This window comes from Eupeodes corollae, chromosome 1 (assembly GCF_945859685.1).
Source record: "Eupeodes corollae chromosome 1, idEupCoro1.1, whole genome shotgun sequence".
Lineage (NCBI taxonomy): Eukaryota > Metazoa > Arthropoda > Insecta > Diptera > Syrphidae > Eupeodes > Eupeodes corollae.
Genome location: NC_079147.1, coordinates 215644891 through 215657486, shown reverse-complemented (window position 1 = coordinate 215657486; position 12596 = coordinate 215644891). Strand labels below are relative to the sequence as shown.

Genomic DNA, 12596 nt, shown 5'->3' with positions numbered 1-12596 from the left:
ATCTAAAGGGGTAAAGGACTAACAAAATCAGCCTAAAATTAAAATCTGTCATTCATTAGAAGGATTTCATCACTTTTAAATTTGTTCCGATTTTTGATTTACAATTTTTTGAAGTGCCATTCATTTCTAGGTTTTAGGATCGTACGGCCAGCATTTGATATTTGTCAACCTGGCTAAGTACATAATTTGGTCAAACTATATTTTTCATACACATATTGTAAACTCACATGACTTTTAAAATTAATTACTTCCTTTATTTCATTTTCATAAGAATAAAAACTCTAATAATGAATTTGTTAAATTATTATATAAATTTGTTGTATTTATAACGAACATAAATAGTTGCTTTTTTTTCTGCAACCATTTTCTATAGAAATCTGTTCCTTTTTTCTGTCATAGATCAAATCTACTCACATTTTAATCCTAACTAACAACAATAATATTTATAAGGAATAACTTGTATGGCAAAGCAAAGTTTTTCGGGGTAGCCAGAAATTTATGAAAAAGTCTGTAAAACTGTAAAATAAGAACCTGCTCCTTGAATCAACTGAAACATAAAAACAAATTAAATTATTTAATTTTATCTGTGGTCATTCTTTTATAATATAACTTACTGATGCAGCTTGCTCCAACGAAATGCTAAAAAATCCAAACCCATTTAACTTAATTTGATTGTGGTAAATTAAAATTGCTGCATTGATTTTCTTCATAAGAATTATATTATCTTTTCGATTAGTCGAACGAAACACAATTTGTTCCCAATTGCAATGGTAAAACATTGAACTGATGTTGTTTGTCTAAAAGAAATTTGTATTTAAAAATATTTAAGTGTTGGATATGAATGATTTTTTGTTCTTACCGTAGTAATAAGACGAGAACCAAGTCCACCCAATATTATCAACTCAAAAACCTTAGCTACCATCCAAAGCACATATGAGATAAATTTCGCCGAACCAAAATCCAACTGAAAATATAATTCAACAAGATTTTAAACATTTTTCAAAAATGTCATACTCACAATTGAAGTTTGAAATATCACAACACACAACATCAGAGTACTATGAGCGGTCATGACAAAAAACTGAAATGAAAACACTTTTTGTATTTCTTCAGCAAATTCAATTAACTTGTTAGTTCTTGAGATGCATTTGTCTACGACTTTCAGAAATCTTCCAGCCAACTTCGAAGAATCGTTAACTGATATCAAAAAATCATCAATTTCTTCCAGTTCTTCCTGCATTATTTCGAATCGAGCACACAAATATCCCACGAAATTTCCCAACAAGCAAATCTCACCCCCTACGAACAACGATGCACACAATCCATTGTAAGTAAGCTGGGCCATTATCCATGCATAGACAAAAGGATTTTCAAGACTAAAGTGAAATTCCAGCTTATGTGGCAGCAGTCGAGTATTGTAGAGAAAAGCTGCAATAATTGGTCCTATGACGAATGTCAGAAATGAAGTTATGTAGACCCAGGCGTAGATATTAATGGGTCCAATGGTTTTTTGAACTTTTTTATGAATTTCAGAATTTTCTTTTCTAAAATCAATACAAAAACAAATCACTTTACGGTTATTAAATCTACCAAGCATAATTTTTCCAATACTTACTCATCTACGTAAATCTCTGCATAAAACTTCTTAAGTAACTTTTTGAGTGCATTTTTTTGCCAGGCCATGTTGAAAAGTCGTAGAATGACGTCATTGTAGGTGACTAAATTTGAAAAAGCCTCAGTGCTTAGAAATATGTCACTTAAGTTGTTAATGAAAAATACAGTGGCTGCTTCAACTGCCAATAAGAAACTGAAGAAAGTAAAGCCAACAAAAATGTTGTCAATTCTTTTCATCTTTGGAGTTGGATTGTCTTGAAGTGGCCATAAGACGTTTGAGAAAAACGAACGTAATTGCCACGGCAAAGTAATTGGTTTTCCATCGGGCAAGGTTGGTTGGTAATACATGGTTTTTGATGAATAGTGTGTCTAAGTTAAGTTTAATATAAAAAGTTTATTTAATGTCTATAGATTTTTTTAAATTTAATAAAGCTTTCGAGAAAAATGAAAAACTGGTATTTAGGAACTTATTTTCCAATGTAGAATTGCTAAAACAAAAAAATGTTACATTAAAAAATAAAAATGAAAATTGTAAAATTTTTCTAAAGGCAAATAAATACAGGGTTTTCAATTAGCTGTCACTTTTAAGCTGTCTCTTTTGACAGTACAAGGTTCAACAAAGTCATCTATCAATTGTTTTAAAATGCAAAGATACGTATCTTTTAAAATTTATCTTAAAAAATATTTTTTTATTTAAAAGAAAATAAAGAAAAGCTTTATTTTAATAATTCGTTTATTACTTTTTGTGAATTGAAGTTAAGAGCTACACATACAATTTTTTAAACTATTCTTTTATTAAATCTAAAAAGCTTAATAAAAAATCTAAAGCAATTTAATTTTGTTGATAGGTATCAATAAGATTTTCTATACATTTTTACAGCTTTTTTTCAATATTTTAAATTTTGGAAAACTTGTAATTAGTATATAAAATATCATAAAATATAAAATTCTAGACTTGAATATTAAATTTACCTTTTATTTTAAAAACCATATAGTTTAGTTTTAAATTCGTTATAATTTATTAACTTTGCATTTATTGCAACTCACTTAAAACTAAATTCTAAAATAATCAATTTCTTTCGATGAGCTTACGTTTTATCGCAAAATTATAGGGAACATGTTTTTAACTTACATTGTAGAACCAACCAAACCTTCACTTAACTATAATAGTCTAATAGAGGAATAATAATTATTCAATTAAGTTTCTGATAGATTATAAAAGGGTTATAGATTATTTATGGGGAATATTTTATTGAGAAGAAAAACGTTTATAAAAGGAATTAATGACTGCCGTCAGAATAATTTTGAATTAAATTAATCAATAATATTTAAAGCGTTTTCACTACGGAAATTCTAAAAATATGAAACAAATAATTAGATTTCTTTTTCAATGCAATTCAATTTTCACTCTTACGAATGTCCTTTCTTTTTACTGAAGCATAATTTTAAGAAAAAAAACTTACGCTAAAGGTAAATGCTAGAAAATGTTTTGAATAAAAAGATTTTCAAGAAAATTAAAACTAAATTTGTATTTATTCGTACCAAAATTATAATTTAAAATAATCCTTTCTTATATTATAAATGCGAAAGTAACTCTGTGTGTCCACCTTGTTCTTAATCACGCCTAAGCTACTGAACCAATTTGCATGAAAATAGGTATGGTGATATTTTGATACCCAAAAAAACACATAGGATACTTTTTACCCCGGGAAAATGACGCATTGCCACAAAAATTTCTGATGTGCCGAACGCTTTTACGCCTAAACTATACTGAACAGATTTTAGTGAAATTTTGTTAAGGAGATATTTTAAGACTTAAGAAACGACATAATTTACTTTTGACCTCGGGAAAAGAACGAATTCCTATGGGAAAAATTACTTTTCGGATAATCTGATCACATCCTAAATTACCAAAGATTTGAATAATAATATTTGGATAAAGTTGGTATTACGGAAAAACAACCATTCCCAACCCTTATGAAATAAATTTTCGAACATGTTAAACTTATCATACACGTACATATATTACGGCGGCCTTCGCGCACCACGTGCCTCAAGCCCTCAACGTTAGACGCAAACTGTGGCTCCCACCAAGTTCCACAAATATTAATTTTAAACCTAATCGTAACCGTTGATACTGAAATACTGCTTAAGTACTAATTTTGACTGTGCGTCGTTAGATTCTCGAAGTTGTGCTGTTTTTTTATTTTTTTAAAAGATGGTCATGACCTCTGATGCAAATTACACGCCATGCCATCAAAACTCAGGGATTCCCTAACTATTCCTAACTGTTTAGCAAACATAAGACCGCTATTTTGATAAAGAAAGTAGTTTACCGATGTTCAAATGGTAGACATGTGCATTGAAGATGATACAAGCGCCCACATGTTTTTTCTCAAAACCAACCTCTGTCTATGAACTCCTACTCACACCTCCCCATGGTGAACATCGGGTGCCTAGTACCTTAACTGGAGATTGGATTAATACCCTAGTGGAAAGTTGTTGGGGGCAGCAAACGAGAGAGGGGGGGAGAGGTGTTTCCACTAAGGCACCTCTTCTTATCCAGGCGGCATCGGACGTATTCTCGAGATGGAATCAACGGTGGCGTCTACAGTTCCATTAAGGTTGAACTACTTGGTGAACACCTTATAGGGCTTCTTCGACATATTCGGAGCCCAGGCCAGTAAGGAGCGGTTTACCGGCTCTACTTCCTTGGAGATATACAAAGGATCTGGCCAGTCAAGTTAGGGGTTGTGCTGTCAGGGTGACTTCCTGGCCACGTAAAAATACCTTTGGTTGCGAAGCACCAACAAGCCTCGGATAAGGACGGATTCACTGTTGACAACCCACGCAAACGAAATAAGGACAACAAGAGGACATGGAAATCTCCTGATCAATCAACCGTCAACCAGATTGACCATCCCGATCCAAGCCAAAATAAGGAAGTACTGTGAGAAGATTCGACGTTAGACGGGTGCAATCGCAAGAGACTCCCATGTCCTGTTCCGATCGAGCCTCTAGTAACCTCTTAAGTCATATGCCCCCTGCATTAAGCATTGAAAACCAGTGGCAACATTACCTTGCAGCCATCAGAGATGCCGCCTCAAAAGTGCTAGGTTTCACACGGCCGGCAAGTGTACGCAGCGAAACAAGAGGCATACAAAACGGCGCTGCACAAAAGGACTAGAGATAGAACCACTCAACCTTAGCGACCCAGATCAACAATTCCGCCTACCCGACCTTGACGAAGTGAAGATAGCTATATCTAAACTTAATTCAAACAAAGCTGCGGGAGCTGACAGCAACGCTCATCTGCAAAATATGGTCGGAAAAAAGCATGCCCGATAAGTGGAATCTCAGCATAGTATGCCCGATCTGTAAGAAAGGAGATCTTCTAAATTTCGCCAACTATACAGAGGTGTCAGTCTCCTTAACATTGCGTATAAGATTATCACTGCCGTATTATGTGAACGTCTGAAGCCATTCGTCAACAACCTGATAGGTCCTTATCAGTGTGGCTTCAGACCAGGAAAGTCCACTAGCGACCAAATATTCACACTACGGCAGATCTTGGAAAAACCCCAGCAGCTTCAAATCGATACCCACAATCTCTTTATCGATTCTAAAGCCGCGTATGACAGCATCTACAGGGAAGAGCTCTACCGCGCAATGTCTAGTTTTGGCATCCCTGTCAAACTTATCCGTTTGTTCAGAATGACGATGGAGAATGAACGCTGCTCTATCAAGGTCGGAAAAGATCTTAACGATTCATTTGATGTCAAAAAAGGTTTTAGACAAGGCGATGCACTGTCATTCAACTTCTTCAACATCGTTCTGGAAAGAATTGTGCAAAACTCAACCGTCAACACTAGAGGCACAATCTTCCAAAGGTCCATCCAATTACTCGGATACGCAGATGATATTGACATAATTGGAAGATCAAAGCGTGATGTCAGTGGAGCGTTTTTAAGCTTTGCGACGGAAGCGAAGAAGATGGGTTTAGTGGTCAATGAGGGCAAGACCAAGTCCAAGACGACGTCTTGGACAAAACGTCACCATGGACAGCTATAACTTTGAGGTAGTTAAGGACTTTGTTTTAAAATAATAAATGCTACACAATACCTACTTAATTTCTATTTACTTTAGTTCCCTTTAGTCTGTAAGTAAAACTTAAATGTAAATGTTTACGACAATCATTATAATACTTACTTAAGTTAGATAGAAGCTTTTAAATAATCTCCGTTTCGTGAGTCTCAAACCCACAAAATCTTTACGTTCTGGTCAAGGAAGGGAAAACAAAAAAACGTCGTAAATAAAAATGTATTGCAGTAACCTATCTTCTTCTTAAAATGTATTGACCTAACCTTACCTAACCTATGACAATCACACCAAGTATGGCCTCATCCTATCTCGTCATAATTCAAACATACGTATAAAAAAGTACAGCTCTGGTTCATTCATACTACTATCCAAAAAACTATCTAATGTGGATGAAGTCGCGGGTAAAAGCTAGTATGTATATTAATATGTGTATTTGTTTATAAAAGAAATAGAAAATGTTTATGCAATGCTACTAAAATTGGTAAACATTGGGTTCAACTAAAAATCTCGTTAACAAAAATAGATTTCGAAATCAAACTATTTCAATATATAAAAAGTATTGTTTTTTTTTTGACAAGACACGAAAACCTACAAACTTTTAAATAGACAATTCGACAGAAGGGATATAAAGATGTCAATGTGGGTTGCAGCCTGTTTTTATTTATTCGCATCAAGATTAAAATTTGCGAAAAACTACGTGTTAATGACAAAAAAGTACTTTACAAGAAATAAACGAATTTTAAGAATTGTTGCTTATGCTTCATGAAGCCAAGCGACTTCAATTTAAATAATAAATTCCTCTGAAATAAACAAAATATAATTTTGAATTTTCAGAACTCAAAAGTGCATGTTTCAATTTAATAATGCTTGCATTTGTAACATTCACCTTAAACAAGCATACGCATGAGAAAAAGTATAAGTTCGTGCTAAAATTTTCAGAAAAAATCTCTAAAGGGAGGGCCAAATCATTCCCAAATGAAAAATATTTAATTTCACTGTACTTTTACTTTTACAGAGATGACTGTTAAGTCTTAGTCTGCCGTGCATGACATATGTATAAACCAAAGAAAATGAACACAGATTTATCAATAAAAGAAAAAAAATCTTAGAATTCATTAAAGTAAAAAGTGCATCAATATTATTATGTGATAGAGTTTTGACTGAATTAAAATTAATTTTTTTTAAGCCCTGTTTGAATTGTAGAAAGCATAATATTGTCTTTGATAAACAAATCATCTCTGACTTAAATCCAAAACATTTTAAACCTCAAAACATAAATTACAATAGGTAAGTATATGGTTTGAGTTTCAAATAAAAAACTTTTTCCAAAATAAGTTCGATATACAAAAAGTATAATAAAATATCGTTTTGTAGACAGTCAATGAAAGCATCAGAATATGTTGAAGCTTTTTTTGTTTGCTATCAATTTGTATCAAAATAATCTACTCCTGAGATTGATACTTTTCTAACAGCTATTCATTTCCTTACTTCATTATATAAGACTTAGAGAGGATTGATGTCTCACAATACTCTAAGTATCTCTTATTGGTAACAATAAACTGTTAAAGATAAGCAGTTAGAGAAATGGCCTACAATCAAATAAGGCCGTAAGCAGTGATGTTTTTCAACCTATCCTACATACAAATATCTTCTACAACAAAAGAAGCTATTTTTGTCATGGAACAAATGATGTGTCATCCAAACTTCTACAACAAGCTATTGAATTTTATTTTTTGCTGTTGTCTTATTTTCTTGTATCTTTTATATATGAAAAATAAAAATGTCACAGACATTCACATTATTTTATGTATCTATATCTATACGTAAATCTGTATAAAACAAGGATTGCAAAGTAATATCTTTCCGGTATGACTTCGTTTCCGGCATAACTATGTTTTGTTCTTGAAGACAAATTAGTTACACAATTAAAACTCTGTGACCCAGACATGGAGTTAGAATGATGAAGGCAGAAAAAAGTAAAGAGAAAAGGGGTTGTTGTACTAAAGAGAAGGATTTTCTAAAGGATGTTTGTATATTGTATACTGCAGGTTAAGAAGGAGCAGAATCTAAAAAGATTTAATAAAGCTGAATTTAGCCAAGAAAAAAGTTTTGGTAAGTAATGTTAATTTTTACTCTGATGATGAATTGAAAGGTAGTACCCGTGGCATGATGGTGAGTGCGTTGGACTTTCATGCAAGGGGTCTTGGGTTCAATCCATGCCTGTGGCACCTTAATTAAAAAAAAATAATTTTCGAGGGTACTGCCTCTTGCGAGGAATTGACAAATCCTTCAAGAGTAATTCTTGTCATGAAAAAGTGCTTTCTCAAACTAGCCGTTCGGATTCGGCCTAAAATTGTAGGTCCCTTCCATTCCTGACAACAGTACTCGCACACAGGAATGGTTGAGAGTTGTAAGTCACTAGGCCCTGGTTCACAACGGACTGTTGCGCCACCCCATTTGATTTGATTTTTTTGATGAATTGAATAATGAAAAAAAAATTCTGATGGAAGAAATGAAAACTTTGGACATTTGGATATTATGAAGGTAGTGAGATCTATCTTAAATTATTAAAGTCTTTTTAAGAACATTTTTAAGATGTTCAAATGGTAGACATGTGCATTCAAGAGGACACAAGCGTCCACAGGTTTTTCTCAAAACCCACCTCTGTCTATCAACTCCTACTCTCACCTCCCCGCGGTGAACATCGGGTGCCTAGTACCTCAACTGGAGATTGGGTTCCAACCCCAGTGGAAAGTTGTTGGGGGCAGCAAACGAGAGAGGGGGGGAGAGGTGTTTCCACTAAGGCACCTCTCCTTATCCAGGCGGCAGCGGACGAATTCTCGAGATAGAATCAACGGTGGCGTCTACAGTTCCAGTAAGGTCGAACTACTTAGTGAACACCTTATAGGGCTTCTTCGACATATTCGGAGCCCAGGCCTATAAGGAGCGGTTCATCCGGCTCCCCTTCCTTGGAGTTATATTAAGGATCTGGCCCTCCAGGTTGGGGGTTGTGCCGTCGGGGTGACTTCCTGGCCACGTAAAAACATCATAGTCTCGAAGCAACAACAAGCCTCGGATACGGACGGATTCACTGTTGACAACCCACGCAAACGAAATAAGGACAACGAACTTCGGATATGTACGTGGAATGTTAGGTCCCTTAACAGACCACGTGCAGCCGAACAATTAGCGGAAGCCCTAAACTGCTGCAAGGCAGATATTACAGCCATCCAAGAAGTGCGATGGGATGGACCGGGTAAACGCAAACTAAAAGACTGCGATATCTACTACGGCGACTGCTACCGAGAACAAAGACAGCGTCTATTTGGGTGTGGATTTGTTGTTGGAACTAGGCTCAGGCAAAAAGTCTTGAGTTTCAACAGTGTGAGCGAGCGCATCACGACAATCCGCATCAAGGCTAAATTCGCCAACATAAGCCTAATATGCGCGCATGCCCCAACAGAGGAGAAAGATGAAGACACCAAAGACATATTCTTCGAGCTCTTGGACAAGACAAATGAGCAGTGCCCTGGCTATGACATTAAAATTGTCTTAGGAGGTTTTAGTGCTAAGCTAGGAAGAGAAGACATTTTTGGTGGCATAATCGGGAGATACAGCCTGCACGACACCACCTCCGACAACGGAGGCTGGTCGATTTCGCTGCGGGGCGAGACGTTCTGGTAGCTAGTACGCAGTTCACGCATCTTAATATCCACAAGGGGACATGGAAATCTCCTGATCAATCAACCGTCAACCAGATTGACCACATTGCGATCGACGCACGACACTTCTCTAGTATCCAGGATATCCGAACATTCCGAGAGGCCAACATTGACTCGGACAACTACCTCGTTGCAGCCAAGGTACGGCTACGGTTATCCCGATCCAAGCCAAAACAAGGAAATACTGTGAGAAGATTCGACGTTAGACGGCTACAATCGCAAGAGACTGCCATGTCCTTTTCCGATCTAGTCTCTAATAACCTCTTAAGGAGTCCTATGCTTCCTGGGTTAAGCATTGAAAACTAGTGGCAACTTTGCCTTGCAGCCATCAGAGATGCCGCCTATTAAATGCTAGGTTTCACGCGGCCATCACAGCGAAACCCCCGGTTTGACGACGAATGCAAAACGGCGCTGCACAAAATGACTAGAGCTGCTCGCGAGCTCTACGAGCAGAAGAGGAGATAGAAACACCGGCTTCTTAGACGGAAAAAAGAGAGCATGAGAAGCGCACAATCGAGGAGATGCAGGGATATCACAACAGGAATGAGGTTCGTAAATTTTACCAAAAGGTAAAAAAAACCTCCCAAGGGTACCAGCCACGAACCAAAGCCTGTAAAGACGATCAGGGGAACATATGGAAAGATCACTTCTTCAAATTATATAACGGCGATGACGAACCGAATTCCGCTGTAAGGGAGATAGAACCACTCAACCACGGCGACGCAGACCAACAATTCCGCCTACCCGACCTTGACGAAGTGAAGATAGCTATATCTAAACTTAAGTCAAACAAAGCTGCTGGAGCTGACGGCATCGCTGCCGAACTATTCAAAGCAGCAGGCGATGACTTGGTAGGGAGCATGCACTAACTCATCTGCAAAATATGTTCGGAAGAAAGCGTGCCAGGTGCATTAGAAAGGAGATCTTCTAAATTGCGCCAACTACAGAGGCATCAGTCTACTTAACATTGCGTATAAGATCCTCTCTGCCGTATTATGTGAACGTCTGAAGCCATTCGTCAACAACCTGATTGGTCCTTATCAGTGTGGCTTCAGACCAGGAAAGTCCACTATCGACCAAATATTCACACTACGGCAGATCTTGGAAAAAACCCAGGAGCTTCAAATCGATACCCACCATCTCTTTATCGATTTTAAAGCCGCGTATGACAGCATCTATAGGGAAGAGCTCTACCGAGCAATGTCTAGTTTTGGCATCCCTGTCAAACTTATCCGTTTGTGCAGAATGACGATGGAGAATGCACGCTGCTCTATCAAGGTCGGAAAAGATCTTACCGATGCATTTGATGTCAAAAAAGGTTTTAGACAAGGCGATGCGCTGTCATGCGACTTCTTCAACATCGTTCTGGAAAGAATTGTGCAAAACTCAACCGTCAACACTAGAGGCACAATCTTCCAAAGATCCATCCAATTACTCGGATACGCAGATGATATTGACATAATTGGAAGATCAAAGCGTGATGTCAGTGGAGCGTTTTTGAGCATTGCGACGGAAGCGAAGAAGATGGGTTTAGTGGTCAATGAGGGCAAGACCAAGTATATGCTGTCATCAAAAAAGGACACTGAACGACGACGTCTTGGACAAAACGTCACCATGGACAGCTATAACTTTGAGGTAGTTAAGGACTTTGTCTACCTAGGCACCGCTATTAATGCAGACAACGACACCAGCGCTGAAATCAAACGAAGAATAACTCTTGCAAATCGCTGCTTCTTTGGACTTAGAAGGCAATTGAGAAGTAAAGTCCTCTCTCGAGCATGTAAAATCACCATCTATAAGACACTCATCATCCCGGTTCTCATTTATGGCGCTGAGGCCTGGACCCTGTCAAAGAAAGATGAGAGCGTCTTAGGATGCTTCGAGAGAAAAATTCTTCGGGCGATTTTTGGTCCCGTACGCATAAATGGAGAATGGAGGAGAAGATATAACGACGAGCTGTACGGGCTGTACAGCGACACTGACCTAGTTAGCAGAATCAAAGTCCAACGGCTTAGATGGCTAGGTCATGTAGAGCGGATGGACATCAACGTTCCAGCCCGGAAGGTCTTCGAATCCAATCCTGAGGGACGGCGCAGTAGAGGAAGACCGCGAATCAGGTGGTGCATCCAGCTGGGAGAGGACCTCAACCTACTTGGCGTGCGAAACTGGAGACAGCTAGCTAGGGACCGAGCTGGCTGGAGACGCTTGTTGGTTGAGGCCCAGGTCCGCCCCGGACTGTAGCGCCACCTTAAGTAAGTAAGTAAGTAAGTTTTAAGAACATTTTCAAATACCAGCATTTTTATAAAATAAGAATGCACAGAATTTAACTTACACCTCAGGAGTGATTGTTAAAAATGTGCAGAAGAATGAAGAGACTTCCATAAAAGAAATGCTACAACTTATTCTTCAAAGAATTGATAAACATAATTTGAATATCAAACAACTAAGCGAAAAAGTCGCTCTTAAAAAACAATTATTGACAGAACACTTAAAATTGCTACATGGAATGCAAACGGTCTTATACAACATTCATCCGAATTAAAAGTCTTTTTAGATCTAGAACATATCGATATTTGTCTGGTGTCCGAAACTCATTTCTCCAAGGGGCAAAGTTTAGATAATGTTATAGAAAACTATTCATGTTACCACGCTCCATATCCAGCTGACAAGGCAAGAGGTGGACCGGCGATTTTTATAAAAGAAAGCTTGAACCATTATGAAGTTACCAGCATTGGTATGAAAAAAAGAGTTTAAGATAGTTCTGTCGGAACTTCCCGACAGAAGATGACTATACAGATCTTTTTAATCTTTTTCGGCATAACTTTCTTGTTGGTGGAGACTTCAATGCGAAACACACCCATTGAGGTTCAAGACTTACATCAACAAAAGCAAAAATAATTTCCAAGCACGCCGTAAATACAATTACGATTTCTATTCCTCCAGGTCGCCAACTTACTGACCTTCCGATACTAACAAAATACCAGGCTTTATTGACTCATTCGTAGCTAAAGAAATCAAACGAAATCGCATTAGTGTCGAGATAATTATGACTTGCCATCAGAATGATACTCCAGTGATTCTATCACTAAGTGAATCGGAAGTACTAGAAAAAAGTAACCCAAAGCTTGTAAATAAGAAAACAACCTGGAATAATTTTAT

At 37.2% G+C, this 12596-nt stretch overlaps 1 protein-coding gene across 1 annotated transcript; it reads right to left on the bottom strand.

The window, feature by feature from the left end:
- Nucleotides 1-228: 228 nt before the first annotated feature.
- Nucleotides 229-1979, bottom strand: LOC129940778 (odorant receptor 74a-like). The gene is made up of 5 exons (XM_056049255.1): nucleotides 1616-1979; nucleotides 1019-1544; nucleotides 860-964; nucleotides 615-797; nucleotides 229-547 (listed from the first exon to the last, which is right to left on the bottom strand). The coding sequence occupies exons 1-5, from the start codon at nucleotides 1960-1962 to the stop codon at nucleotides 497-499; spliced, it is 1212 nt and encodes a 403-aa protein (XP_055905230.1). The 5' UTR covers nucleotides 1963-1979; the 3' UTR covers nucleotides 229-496.
- Between the last annotated feature and the right edge of the window lie 10617 nt (nucleotides 1980-12596).

What these genes read in the sequence shown, in the direction of transcription:
- LOC129940778 (XM_056049255.1), bottom strand. Translation starts at nt 1,962, where the DNA reads ATGTATTACCAACCAACCTTGCCCGATGGAAAACCAATTACTTTGCCG. An exon ending in TGATATTTCAAACTTCAATT is followed by an intron (nt 965 to 1,018) that starts GTGAGTATGACA and finishes TTATATTTTCAG; the next exon opens with TTGGATTTTGGTTCGGCGAA. An exon ending in GTTCTCGTCTTATTACTACG is followed by an intron (nt 798 to 859) that starts GTAAGAACAAAA and finishes AATTTCTTTTAG; the next exon opens with ACAAACAACATCAGTTCAAT.